At 43.7% G+C, this 14,459-nt stretch overlaps 1 protein-coding gene and 1 long non-coding RNA gene across 3 annotated transcripts; both read right to left on the minus strand.

Annotated features, from left to right (window-relative positions):
- Positions 1-637: 637 nt before the first annotated feature.
- On the minus strand, positions 638-3,122 carry LOC124199701. Of its 2 annotated transcripts, none has more exons than XR_006876957.1 (6): positions 2,125-3,122; positions 1,802-2,035; positions 1,525-1,721; positions 1,198-1,463; positions 899-1,040; positions 638-826 (listed from the first exon to the last, which is right to left on the minus strand). It is a non-coding gene; the product is annotated as an uncharacterized LOC124199701 (long non-coding RNA). The 2 variants fall into 2 exon arrangements; XR_006876956.1 differs by having other exon boundaries at positions 1,525-1,656; positions 1,762-2,035.
- A 258-nt stretch (positions 3,123-3,380) lies between these two features.
- Positions 3,381-14,435, minus strand: LOC124199709. The gene is made up of 21 exons (XM_046595630.1): positions 14,070-14,435; positions 12,022-12,374; positions 11,337-11,463; positions 11,032-11,246; positions 10,284-10,454; positions 9,653-10,022; positions 8,765-9,312; positions 8,357-8,695; positions 8,187-8,295; positions 7,937-8,112; positions 7,251-7,781; positions 6,574-6,712; positions 6,247-6,500; positions 5,829-6,179; positions 5,549-5,755; positions 5,218-5,472; positions 5,000-5,158; positions 4,508-4,937; positions 4,297-4,443; positions 4,078-4,228; positions 3,381-4,013 (listed from the first exon to the last, which is right to left on the minus strand). Exons 2-21 carry the CDS (start codon positions 12,362-12,364, stop codon positions 3,846-3,848), a joined length of 5,190 nt encoding a protein of 1,729 aa, XP_046451586.1. The 5' UTR covers positions 12,365-12,374; positions 14,070-14,435; the 3' UTR covers positions 3,381-3,845.
- Between the last annotated feature and the right edge of the window lie 24 nt (positions 14,436-14,459).

Raw genomic sequence — 14,459 nt, forward strand, 5'->3', positions numbered from 1 at the left:
TCAGACGGTTAAAAAATTTCTAGTTCAAAAATCTCATGTAGAAATTAGCATCTAGTCTACTGGTGCAAATTGCGATTCTTTAAGCTTGATTAATTTAGGTGATGTGTTAAAAGCGATTGTGGGTAGCTAAACAATTGAACTAATCCACTTTTTCTGAATATTTTGGTTTTAGATCACCGTTGTTTTTAAATTTTCTTGTGATCTTTCTTCAAATTATTCTGAAAAAGCGAATTAGTCAATTTATTGGCTACTCACAATAGCTTTTAACACATCACATAAATTAATCAAGCTTAAAGAATCGCAATTTGCACCAGCAGACTAGATGCAAATTTCTACATGAGATTTTTTAACTAGAAATTTTTTAACCGTCTGACGCAATTTCCGTGAAAACAAACTACCACTTTTTGTCAAATTGGGTGGCGGATTGCTTGCTAAAACTCGCACATGCAGTGTCGGCGTAGATCCAGGGAGATTACCTGGAAATGGAAGAGGAGAGAAGAGTGCGAGGCAAGTTTTACTGGGGAGCGATTAGTCACTACTAGGCTTCCGGGTTAGACTCATGACCCTCTAAAAGTTTTCATCGGATCATGCGCCTTCCAAGTCCCCGTTCGACCAGAGCCCTCCCCTCCTCCTGGTTTCACAGCGGGTGAGTGACCACCGGCGGGCGTTGGTTAGTGGTTAGTTAGGGAAACGGGGCCACAGAAAAGAAGGGAGCCCAGATATGCACTTGTCATTTATCTACATCTACATAATTTTTTGATCAGACTTGAATTTCAGCATTCTCTCCTCAGTTTCACCAACGGGTCTTTGGATCGGCGACGAAAACCTGGAAGTAGAATGGAGATTTATATAGAAGACAATAATTTCCAAATGAGATTGTAGCAACAGCAAGCATTACCTCAAATCAAATATCTTGGTCTTAAATTAGAACTAGTTGTGATGGCCACTTTAGGGCAACCTCTGGAGTGGCAGCGTTATGGTCCCATGGAACTGATGAGAGCTGCAATCTCTGGAGTAATAATTAACAGCGAATAGATAACCTGAAATATATAATGAATGTACATTTGGTTAGACAATGAGAATTCGCTCGAATTCAATTAGAGACTAACAGCAGGGTCACTACAATGAAAGCATGACTGCAGACTTATTATGAGATCAGGCAAAGAAAATTACGGAGAAAGAAATTTTTGAAATTACCAAATCACGATCTTGCATCAATTGTTCTTCTTTCCATGTCAAGAGATGATCCTTTGTTGGACAAACACGATACATTTTCATTCAATGTCTAAAAAAAAATGGCGGAAATTGTCTCTAAAGAAAACACTCGGCCATAATTTTAACCATCTAGGAAAACCAACAGATTCCCTTTCATCCACGAACGACTGGACGGAACGGCTGAAAAATTTGTCGAGGATCTAATTATGTAATACCATTACAGCCATCTAGACGTGACGTAACCTCATCTGCGTACAGAAAAGAAACAAGAAAATAATGAATGATAAAGTTTATTGATTCTGAAAATACCTGAGGATACCAGAGCAAGAAGTGGGACTCTAGTAGGGGGATTAGCTTTCCGGTTTTTGTCTCGTAGAAAGAGGACGTTTCACAAAGATTTCCATCGTTGCGCAGGATATGTTCTTAATTGAAATGCTTTGCCTGGAAGTAGACGATGATATCGGTAGGTCATGTTGACGATCAAAAGTAAAATTACTACCCATGATCTTTTGAAAAAAAAGGGAGGCAGTTAAATTGTATAAACACCTTATACTCGTTTGCCAACTATATCGTGGTAGTCACCTACCTCAGATAGTACAGCTTGTGGTGTTAAAGGGGCTTTTCAAATTCCGTCTTGGCCAAAACCATAGCAACAGTTCATTTGATGGGGGCTCGAGTATTGTCACGTATTATTTTCCTCCTTGGCAAGAGTTTCATTACCAAAGCCAATTTCTTCCAGGATTTCAGTTTTTTCGGCAAAGATGCGTTTTGAAATGAACCTGCATTCGCGCTGTCGGTCGTGACCTAAAGATTCCAGAGTCTGAAAAGAGAATCAAGGAATTTCGTTAAAATATCCAGGAAGAAGTTATTTTTACTTAAAAACACAATCACGAGTTGCTAAAGTCTTACTCAATAATCTTGTTTTTCACGTTGTAAGAGATTGGCTGCATAGAAGATGTTGAATGAAGATTAACAAATATGATTCTCAACTTTCTTCTCCGTTGATCCTTGAACACGTAAAAGCAAAATCTGGGTGACCATTCGTCGATTCCGCACTTCTTTTCAGACGTTCTTATCACTGGCTTTCCTTCAACACTGATACTTTGTTGCCTGATGTGGAACTGTAATCCATGCCAGTTCCCATGTAGAATTCCTTTAGTTAAGGCAAACTTTGTGTCTGGCAGTTCACGTAGGTAGATGTTGCTGTAACTGAATGTTTATGTTCACTTACTTGTTCTACATCGCTGGAATACTTCACGAGAAGAGGTAACTTCAACAGCACACTGTACTAGAAAAGCTTAGACTTGAGGCTGTTGCATTGTAGCAAAGTGTTGGAGTGGTTTCAGTCTAATAAAAACACACAGAACAAAATTTTCTTGCAGCACTCATTTTGGTTTAGCAAGTACATTGAAAAATCTGATGCAGGTGAAACACTCCATGCCTTCATGCATCAATTGATGTGATCTGGGCACATGGGCTGTTTCAAACATTCTTGATTTGACTACTTTGTCACGGAATAAATTCTATACGTATCGTGGCTTTGTTTCAAGTTTTCAATCACGTTAGGGGGTTTAGGGACACCTGTAGCCTCAGCCTCACTTTGGTAAAAATATGTCCACCTTGTTTTTCATACTGCAGAATGCAGACGAACTTTCGTGACAACTGGAAAGCGCTGTTGCCCTTTTACGAAATTCAGTAAATTACCCGAATGATTTTTGTCTTTCTGAGTTCTTACTTAAGTTACTTTGTGAGAGCACAGATAAAGACTAAAAACAGCCCCTTGGGTCTTGCTAACGCAGGTTGCTGACAATTTCTAAATCCTAAATGTGTGACAAAGCGTTCTTCGCTAAAGTGAGTTTTTCTCGCTAGATGTCTCGTTTCCAGATCACGCTAGCACGAATCACGAACACGCCCTCCCCCTTTGATCAAATTGGCACTTTTACAAAACACCCAAATTATGTATCATGTATCCAATCTATCCATAACATTTTATCTATAGTTTAGACGAGTTTTTTCTTATTTTTTAACGAGTCGCAAAAAACGAAGAAACGCGACTCGTTAAAGTTAACGAAACGAAAAACGAAACGATTCAGAAATTAGAACACAACCAGGAGGTGCCGGAAAAATTGATCAGTCTCTCAAATAAAAACAACTGGAAAACTTAATTCAATTTTGTGAAATTAGATATACATCTTATATTTTCTCGTCACATATTCAGAAGGTCTCATTTATCATACGGTACCACACGATGCAATGGTGTGCCAGCATTATTTTCAGAGTATTACCTCCTTTTCATCACCCGGTTTGTCGTGCTACAGCGAATTAAAATAAAGAAAGTACCAACTGTGACTTTCCCGTCATACTTTACGAAGACTCAAGTCAAAGTGGTTAAAGAAAGTCATTGATATGATTCAAATAAAAGTTGGCAAAAACTGTTTATACAGACGTCCAGCGTATTCAAGATTTCCCAATTGATTACATTACTGACCGAAATAATTTTCGAAATCGTAGCACCCATGATTATACAACTTTCTCATCAAAAATCCAAAACATTGCGTGGGAGGGGAGGGCATTCTTCATTTTCGTCGATGTTTTTTGTCATTTTCTTTTTAGTCAGCATAACTTTTGATTTAACTGAAACCAAGCTGATTGGGGTCTTGTGCAGCAGCGACTTGTGGGAAGGCTCGGAAAGCGAAAGCGCATTGCACCTTACATACGTGATCGTTCAAAATTGCGGCCGGGCTGAATGTCTGCGCTAATTGGAAACAGTTGACCACCTTCAATGACTGGCAAATAGGCTGTAAAATAAACGTTACACTGTTAATTTACGATTCATTCATGACTTAATTATCGTAAATTTACCCCTTCTCTTGTGCAGGTACACATGACACAAGGTGAAATCCGATCAGCCTTTCCAACTTCGATGTTGGTCGATCCAACTGTGCAAGAGACGCGTTCCTTCCACAGTTCCAAATCAATCGATGGCAAAGATCGACAAGGTACGCGTGGATTCCTGTTACAAAAAACGAAAATTAGATTATTCAATTTTTGTTTAAGAAGAACTTAAAGCTAAGCACTTACAAAAATGGTTCGCTTTGATCGAAAGCTGATCGTTGTGTAGTGTCGATTCCGTCAGAGTTATCACATATCAACTTGGACACCGTAGCTTTACGAATCTCTGCCAACTGAGCCTCAGTGAAACGGATCAATGGATCACCGTTTTCGTACCTGTCAAAATTCAAGGAATATTCAAAACCCTGCACTGAATAAGAGATGAATAAATAGAGCTCACCAGAAACGATCGCATTTTCGCAGTTGACGGAACTGCATGGCAATAATGCAAGCGAAAGTAGGACCGACAAGACCACCGTGCAAGGAAGTCTCAGCCAAACCGCCGGGGAAAAGGTCAATGTCGTCGACGTGCTCGTACGTCTGCTTCAAACGGGTAATGATTTCTGGCGTGACCTCGCGCGACAAATCTTCAAAGGTCCTGGCACGTTTCAGATTACATAGAGCACGATAATCGTTGTATGGACGGATGCCATGATCGCGAGCTCTTTGAATATTCAGGGCCGCCAGATCCAATCCAGAGAAGGGTTTGGTTTTCTCTTCGAACAAGTGGTTTGTAACTTCATGAGTAATAAACTGATCCATCGTTTCCATGGAAGTTCCCAACATGCCACGCATAAGATCGTCGATCATACCAACTTGATAGATGACATCTGAAAATTCACAAAGAGTTTAGATGACAAGTAATTTTTGATCAAATGGAAATAAGTTTTACCAGGATTCATGAACACATCGCGCAATTTAACGTTCTGTTTACGATCCACAAAATTAGCTCCCATGCGCTTAAATTGTTCTTTCAGCAACGAGTGTCCGAAGCGGAAGGCCGCAGAAGCGAATTCGGTAAAGACGGTGGGATTGCAGGTGGCATCGTATCCTGTTAATTAAACGAAAAGTTGTAAATTTGTTTCACAAATCGATTCACAATATTCCTACCATTGTAATATCCTTCGGTGAGGACTTTAAGATCGTAAAGCTGGACGGCATTCCATCCGAGAACGCGTGGCAGGAATTCGTTGTAAGACATGTGTTGAAATTCGGCGCCCATAATGCGTCGACCGTTTTGGAACAGCTGTTCGTCGTTCCAGTGAGGATTGATCTTGGCCAATTCGGTAACAATTCTGTTGTGTTCTCTCATGAACATGGTATGGATTGAGGTCAAACCCGGTTGTTCGCTGGCTCGTGTATCTCCTGCACATAAAAAAAAATAATCAGATTTGATTGTTGAATAAATCAAATTTTATAAAAAAAAGCGGAAAGATTTTACCTCCTGTGAAGCAGACGCCGGATGGGGATTTGCATTCAAGATGTTCGGAAGTTAGCGGCAAGAGATCCTTTCCGCGAATCGGGTGACGGGTTGAGTTCATTCTGCCTCCGACAAAGGCACGCAACTTGCGCATTTCGCAAACGTCACTGCCGTAGGTGTGCGATCCATCGACAAAGGCAGTCACTTGATTCAGCTGCTCACGGTGACCTGAATAAAAAGGAGGCAATGAGTTTCCATTCAATAACCTATGAAATGGTATGTAAACAAAATAAGGCTGTACCAAGAGTCAGCTGTCCAGGTAAAGATCTGGTGAATGGAATACATTTTGGACGACCAGTAGACCGGTCAATATGAGGAAACCAGGGATCGTTGGGAGGTACAGAAATTGGGGCACATTCCGGATGAACTGTTTTGGCTGAGTCGCAGCTGTTGCAGTCGATAATGGAGCCACCGAAACCGCGGTTGACTGGTGTGAATGTCAAGTCGTGATCCAGCAACTGGGCGTACTGCATGACCATGAGAGAATAGCGGGTGTGTGGGGCACTGACGTCATTGTGAATGTTGGCCGAAATCATTCGAGCGCTGGGTAGCGGACGACCCGAAACGGCAGTGGCACGCATAGTGGAGAGTCCTAAAATAAATTATTAGAAAGATATAGATGGAATGCGATAACAAAAGTGAACCGGCACATTTTTTACCATCTTCATATTTGGGTGGTAAAAGGCGTACGAACGCCCTCAAAGATTTGCCCAATTCGGGGAAATTGAGATTGTTACACCAGCCGGTCATGGTGCGGAATTTGCTGGTGTGATCACAGGGCAGCGTCTGTTCGTCACACTGGAACACCTTGGGAATATCGACGACTTCACTGACGTCAATATTGGGTAGCACTTTCATTAGTTCCTGAAGAGTGGACGGCTGAGGTTGCGATTCAACATCCTTTTGATTGACCCTGGATATTTTTAAAAAGGTGAATTAAAATTCGCTGCTTAATTTAAAAGGGGGGATAAAATGAATCAACTTACAGATTGAGGAAACTATTGACGAAGCGCTTTGAAGCAAACTGGAGGACACGTGAAATGTTGGCGATGGCACTCGCTTGACGTTTGGGTCGGCTGAAGCTGAAAGCTGTGCCCACTGCAGATTTGGGATCAGCTCCTTTGCCTGGTGAAAGAAGTAACAAGACCATTGAAATTTTCGTTACAGTTACAGCAACTGTGTGATCATTCGACAATTGATCATGCATAATCTGTTCCATGCTCTCCGTGCGTGGATGCACAGAGAAGCCAGGCCAGCCGATTGGCCCAGTCATTTTTTTTTTCCTTGATCAAAAGTCTTATTTTTTTAAAAATATTATTTAAACATATAAACAAGAAACACTTTGAAAGATCAAATGATTAACAAAATCAGCAACACACCACCGCTTTCCTAGCATCCCATGCATTTCCACATCCGTTTCGTGACCCGGTGTAAAACCAAATTAGAGTGTTTTCCTTTCACACACAGAGTTATATTGCATAGGTTACGATTTGCCCAGTTCAGTCACGCAGTTGGGGTATGTGAATGGCGAAAATACAAGCGTCAAAGCGTTTTTGTTGTTGTGTGGGATGAGGGTTTTTTTTTTGTGTTTTTGGATTCCGGAAAGGAGAGGTGAGTGGAGGAGTGCGTCCCCAGCGTCAGGCGAGGTGGGGAGGGAACTTACGTTGACTCTCGTAATCGGCCAACAAGCCGTTCACGTGATGAGCTACCCGGGCCGAGTCTTGAAGCACGTCCACTGCCTCTCGTTTCCGTGGTCCGTACAAGTCAGTCTCAACGTCGCTTTCATCATAGTTGGCCAGCAGCAGGTTCAGGAGGTGCTGGTCGAGGTTATACTGATTGAGCACCTGCTGCCCGCGATGGCGGGGTGGGTCGAAGCTCTGCCGTTCCAGGAATTCGCCATCAAAGTGGTGATGGTGGTGATCGTCGTGAAAGTCGTGCTGGTGATCAGTACGGAGTCTAGGGAAGATGAGCGGGGCCAGCCAAGCTCTCAGGGAAGGATGAATGGTTGTTAGGATGGTTTGGGGGGACATTTGGCGGCGGTGGAGCGGTGCCGGTGTTACCAGCGAGTGCAAAGTTAGGTAGTTGGCCGTCTTGTCAGTTTTGTGATTGGCAGTTCGGGTCCAGGCACTCAAGTTCGTTATGGGGTTGAAGTGTGAAATCTGTCTCTTGGGTCGAGTAGAAGCAGCAGCAGCAGCTGTGTAGTCAGTTACACACACAAGTCTCGTCATTGTTTTCAACGGTAACCGTTTGGTTCGTTTATGCGTCTCGTCATTTTTTACGTAAAAGCAATCGTGTCTACTGTACGAGCTTCATTTTCAGGCTCAGAGTCTTTCAAGGTAAAACACTTACCAGCTGTCAGTTGTAGGGTTTCTTCCAAGGTCAGGTAGTCCTCGGCTTCTCGTTTAGCCCGCACCACAGACTCTTCCAGCAACGTTTCCGGAATAACAAAATGCGGGGAGGCCGTCTTCCAGGCGCCAAGGTCCATTTTAGGGATGACTCCGTCGTGGCAAGACATGTCAGCGTTTCTTGAGAAGCAAAACAAAACCGGATTGGATGAGAAAATGAAATTCCAAAACCCACCAGCCAGTAGAATAATTACAAGAAAGGATCGTTGATCAAGAAGACGCGTGGTTGGATTTGATCGATGGAATCGCTGTTGTCGCAAACCAAGCGAGCCAGGGAAACTTTCCTGATGGCATGAAGTTGATCTGCATTTGATGTAAAATGAATTAACAACCACTTTGATTTAATGATTGAAAATGAATTTACCTTTGGTGAAAGATGAAGGAGGAAGTTCGTTCTCATACCAGTAGCGATCACCTCGTCTCAGATAATGGAACTGACGTCCGATCAGGCAGCCAAGAGTCCGACCGACCACAGCACCAGCATTGGGGGTTTCAGCCAATCCACCGGTGAACAAATCAATGTCGTTGATGTGTCGATAGATGCTCTTCAAAGTGGCGATCGTGGCACCGTTCATCACATCGCTAAGTTGGTCAAAAGTCGTGACAGCAGGAAGACCGCAGAACTCACGCCACTTGATGTAGCCCGGAATACCGTGATCACGGCCGTGTTGGATAATTTGAGCAGCCAAATCCAATCCAGCGGCTGATATTTCAAAAAGAAAACAATTCGTTAGAGCCCATCAATGTCGAGAAAGATTTCGGTACAACTTACTTCCGGGTTTTTCCTGGAACATGTGGTTGGTCATGACATCGTTGATGGATGGATCTTCAGATTGCGAAAGGGTTCGGGCAAGGCCTTCGATGATTTCATCTAATCCATTTGGTTCGTACAGTTCGAAAGGAGCGTAAAAGCTGGAGCCCATCTTTTGTTCGGAGATTTTACGGCCATTGCGGTAGAGGCCCATCTTTTTTGGCAAAAGCGAAGCGACAAAGCGAAGAGCTGAAGCCGCAACTGAATTGGCAACGCCAGGATTGATGTTGATATCGTATCCAGTGAAATAACCGCTGAATTCCGGCTCAAGTCCATATTTCTCCATGATGGTCTGACCGAGAATGACTGGCAAGAATTCGGAATAAGTGATGTGCTGCATCTCGGCGCCGACGATCCGGCGGGCTTCCTGGAACAGCGTCTCGTCTGACCAATGCGAATTGATCACGGCCAATTCCTCTGCCAAGCGATTGTGTTCACGGATCAAAATAACGTGAAGGGCCGTTAGTTCCGTATGCTCGTTAACTCGAACATCTCCGGCTTTGAAGCACCTATAAAAGAAAAGTATCAAAAAATTAATAGGCATTATTGAGAAAGCGCAATAAAACTGAAGGAGAGAGTTACAAGCCTCTATATAGTTTCCATTTCATATCATATCGCATGTGAAAGTATTAGGTGAAAGGCTTTCACTTCCTCAGAAAATCATAATGCTGCTATAAGAATTCTTTCTTATGAATTCTCACACCTACTTTTATAGTCTGCGCTTCTCCATTAAATAAAATCGTGGGAGGAAATTCAAGCTGCTACTCTCTCTCCTGCTCCCGAGTGCATCAACAACCCCAGCAGTTGCTGCACCATGTTTCGGCTATATTTGATACTTTCGAGACTCACTTGACATCCTTATTTTTGGTGTTGCAGTCGATGATGTTGTCGTCGGGAGGCAAAAGTCCTTTGGTCGTGCCAGCAGGGCCGGGCTGAGTTTTCATTAGGCCGGCACGGAAGAGGCGCAAGTCGTTGGCCTCCTCGACCGAGCTGCCGTAGATGGTCGATCCGTCCATAAAACTCGTGACCTGGTTAATTTGCTCACGAGGGCCGAGCGTGCAGCCGACTCTGGGGGCCGTTCCCGATCTGACGTACTCTTGGCATTTGATGTTGATTTGACCGTTGACAGGATCCGTGTCTGGCAGCCGGATTGGGTAGCATTCGGGATGAAATTCGTGCAAATTCACGCCGCAACACCTGAGGCGCTGACCCAGAAAACCTGGAAATAAACAAACCGAGTGAGTTGCCGGCCACGTTGAGAAAACACTGCAAGAGACTTGGACGCAAGTCAATGGAGGCCAATCCTCCGAGATACGAAGAGAAAGTTGCCCAACACCAACAACAGCGTTCATCGTGACGTGGCGGAAAAAGCAGAAACATTTAGAAGAGGGGTGAGGAAGGAGGAGAGGGGGGTTGAGGGTATATCGGAATACCACGCACGGTGGTTCACCAACTAGAGAAGAGAAAACTATAAACTCACCAGCCATTTGTGGTGTGTGGGAGATGTCGTTGTGCACCAGTTGTCCCCAGATGGCCGCCATGGCCGTTAGATGAAGATGTGGATTGTCCACGTCTTTGTGGACGGCTAGGGAAATATCTCGGGCGCTGGGCAGGAATGTTCCATCACTGGCCTGACGGGGAATGCTCACACCTGTGCTCATTGAGGACACACAACACACATTTGTTATTCATCCATCAGAAACTCAATTTCTTGTCCACCACCAAATGTCGACACAACGTCCCAACCAAGTTGGAAAAATGAATAATTACGGGCGGCAGGTTCTTTCTTGGTCATAAAATAGATTAAAGTCAATCATTTTAAATTGAATTTTACCTTCAGCTGAATTTTGAATGTCACCATTCCATTTTGCTTCTTATATTAAACTTCTCATTTTTCAAACAAAACAAAAGCAGACGAACCTTTTGTCTTTGATGAATCGAAACTATTAAAAATCGTCCCCCACCCCCCTGCGCGCTTGATACCCGCTGAATTATTCTGGATTATTACGGGTATTCAAAAATAGTTTCGTTTCAACAAGTTCCACAAAGCCGCTCTACCACAGACAAGACAAAAGTCAAAAGACAAGACAAGACAAAAGTAAAAAAAAAATTTGCACGAAACCCGCGCAAGACAATTGACCAAAACCGCACACAATAAGACCCTCCAAGACCTTCTTGGAAGCCAAGAGTGAATTATCATCGTCAACTATACTTTGCTAATTTCTTACCGTCACTGTAATCGGGTGGGAGGAACCGCAGGTAGCGGGTGTTGGCGTTTCCCCAGCGCGGGTTCTGAACGTTGTTGCAATAACCGTTGTAGGCTCGGTATTTGCGCGGTTGGCACGGGAAATCCACTTCGAGTGGGCACTGATCTGCCAATACCGTGTTGCGGACGTCCATGGTCGGCAGGGCGAAGGTGATCTGCTCCTTGGTCAATTTTAATCTGCGCGTCCGTCAAAAAGAAAATGAAAGTCACAATCAGCCTCTGTTGACGGATCGTCGGAGCGTTTCCACAGAAACGTGATATAGTTACCCTTGAGCAAAGTATTTGGTCGCCTCTTCGGCCATCAGGGCGATGCGAGAGATGTTTTTAGCCACAACCTTGGTCTTGTGAGAGGCCGCCATAAACCACGCAGCGCTTGACGTTTGCAGTCGGCTATCTGCAAGAGGCGGAAACAATCAAACATTTACACATTTTCCGTCGTCAACTGGAATTAGCTTAGATATTTGGGTTTCTTTTATATTTTTAATTGAGCGAATCGTCGAATCCTTGGGCCTGAAACCCGAATGACTTCCGTTTCACACGCTCATTGAGTTCTCCAAGACAACCCTGAAAACTCATTTCGAATGCAGCGCAGAATAATGATAAAGAGGTCGCCAAAAAATGGTTGCGCTGCGGCATTCCAAATGTTTGCGCAAGCGAAATCAACAACCGAGAGGAAAAGAGAAAACGACCCGCGCTACTAGAGCGACTAGAATCTATCGAACTGGACACACGGAGAAGGGAAAAGCCAGAAAATGATGACAATGCCCAATAGACTAAGACACCGGTATTTAATTAGAAATTAAAAAGCAAAAAAAAAAAAGGAAAACTCGGACGCATCGCGTCTAAGTATTACGATGGCCCATTCAGACAGCAGCGGAGAGCTTTCCCCTGTCGACTTTCACGCGTGTCACGGATTGCAGGGGATTCATCGGGAAACGGGCCAAAAGCTTACCATTGCTGGCCAGGAGAGTGGGCTCGAAATCGTCGAAACGGGCGGCGATGGCGGCGGCCGCCTGGTTGGCGTAAGTCGTCAAGTCCTGCACGTTGAAATGGGGCATCGCCACCCTGACCTTTTCGTTGATCGGCTCAATTTCGATGGCCGGTTTCAAGTGCTGCGTCTTGTGCTTGACGAGCGTGTCCCTCCGTGAACGCACCGACTGTTGCTGGGCATCGATGATGACTTTGTCGGTGAAGCCGGACTCGAAGTGGATGGCATGGCAGACGCAGGTGAGCAGCCAGATGACCACCAGAAATTGGGCTAATGGAAAGCAGTAGCGCATCTCTTTCGGCGCCATTCTTCAAAACCTGTGACAGGTGAAAGGAATTTACGTTCATGGAAATTGAATTATTATTATTATTTCATTTTTGGCCATTTGCCCATATTGGGACCATCAATTTTATCATTTCGCTAAATTGGCACAAACATGGAGCATCGCGTTTTTGAAAGATCCTCTCACAACTACCGGAAGGTTCAAGGTGAACTTGTCAACAGCGCGCAGTGCCGACTTGTACCCGTCACGTGGCTGGATGTCTTTCACTTATACCTACCCAGTTACAATCTCCAATACTGAGAAGACGACCCACTAAACCAACAAATATTCCACATTTCAGCAGACACCAAACAACCAAAGACAAGGAAGAACAATTTTTTTTCTAAATTTGTCTTCAAGGTTTAGCTGAGTCACGTCCCCTTTTCACGCAAAAATCATTTGTTTCCCTTTCAATCTCAGCCGTTTTAAATGTGGAAATTCCTGACGAAACAAAAGAGTTAAATGTAATAACCGACGATGACTGTTAACCTGCGAGCGTAGGTGCAAGAAGCTGACGACATCCGGAAATCCTGCTCCCTATTAACATGAAAACTAACCAAACTAGTCGCGACCTTGCAACGTGCCAGAATGTCGTTGGTATATTATAATACGTTCGCTCCTTAAAGAAACTTTCGTTCGCTTTAGTGCCTTTTATGTTTATAGACGCTGACGTCTAACAGATAGGACGGATCCGCATAGAGTCTAAAAGTTCTGAAACAAAAGAGATACCGAAATGACACCAAGGTGACCTTTTCAAAGATGGAAGTGATGGCTATCGAAAGCGTTCGACTGAAAATTGAAAAATAAATTTAAAATAAAAACACGCTGCGATGCCACGAACCAGGTGCGGTAGGTGAATGACTCACGCTCTATTTTGCGACACCGCATGTCACTGTGTTATTCAGTCCGTGAGGGCTTCCGGTGACGAAACAGTGTATCGTACACATCTGAATTGTGTGTTGAAACGCGATAAAACTCGACGGAGAAAGAAATGAGAGCAAATGAATGAAAGGCAAACATATCGCGGCCTTTTAAAAGAAAAGAAAAAAAACCCCGAAAATAATAATGATAAAAAAAGGAAGAGGTAAAAAGAAGAAGATGGAATCTCTTGTACATATAAGAGTTAGTAGTTGCAGGCTATACTGCTGAAGTGGAGAAAGCGCTAATATGCCGCCAGCTGGAGAAAGGACGACCCGGAGATATGGAACTTCTTCACATTCGAAGAACGGGGAAATGTGTGTTTCTATTCAAGAAAAAAAAGGAGAAGAAGAAAGAAAAAGAGAAAGAAACCCAAACATTTTCTTTTCCTTCCAGAATAAAAAAAAAAAGGAGGGGGGTAGAGGAAAATAAATAAAAAGGAATAAAAAGAGAAGAAAGAAAGTCGCCAGAACGAACGTGAAAAACGTGAGGTGCCCGGGAACAGGCGTCCTCAATTTCTCCCCTCTCCTATAACCCTCCCTGGTCTTCAGCCCCTCTTTTAAGGGGGGGGGGGATCCTCCTCCCATCGTCGACCGAGATTCGGAAGAAGAAGAAGAGCCGAGGCCACTTTCTATGGCCCGACAGACTTGGCACACGGACAACAACACAATGAAAACACACGCAAGAGATAGAGACTTTTGACCACTTCATCATGTAACTACAAATGACGTGACAAAATAATGAAATCAAATACACACACAAGTGCGCTCACCTCTTATTTCGCCTGGGATGATTCACCTGCTGTTAAAATTGCTTGAATGTCGGATTTTTATTCTTCTGGCGTGAATGGGTCGATTATTTTGAAAAAAAATTCCACTTTCTTGAATATTATTGGGTCCCGTCAGTGGATGAACATGATCAAAATTATTTTGTCTGGTGGTTATGTTTTTCTCTTACTTCAATGTGTTGAAATGTCTTCGACTTGGGTCCGGAAGAAGACTTCAACAATTGACACCGAAAATGTTTCTGTCGCGGGACGACACTTGTTGTTTGTTGTTTGAGCAACAAACTTTCGCGCGATGGTTCCAGGTTGGATGTAGGCAGCGAACTGGCGTCCGTTCGGTGCGGATCAAGACTGAAGTCAGTTGGTTGCCCGGCTGGA

Source organism: Daphnia pulex, chromosome 1 (genome assembly GCF_021134715.1).
Source record: "Daphnia pulex isolate KAP4 chromosome 1, ASM2113471v1".
Taxonomy (NCBI): domain Eukaryota; kingdom Metazoa; phylum Arthropoda; class Branchiopoda; order Diplostraca; family Daphniidae; genus Daphnia; species Daphnia pulex.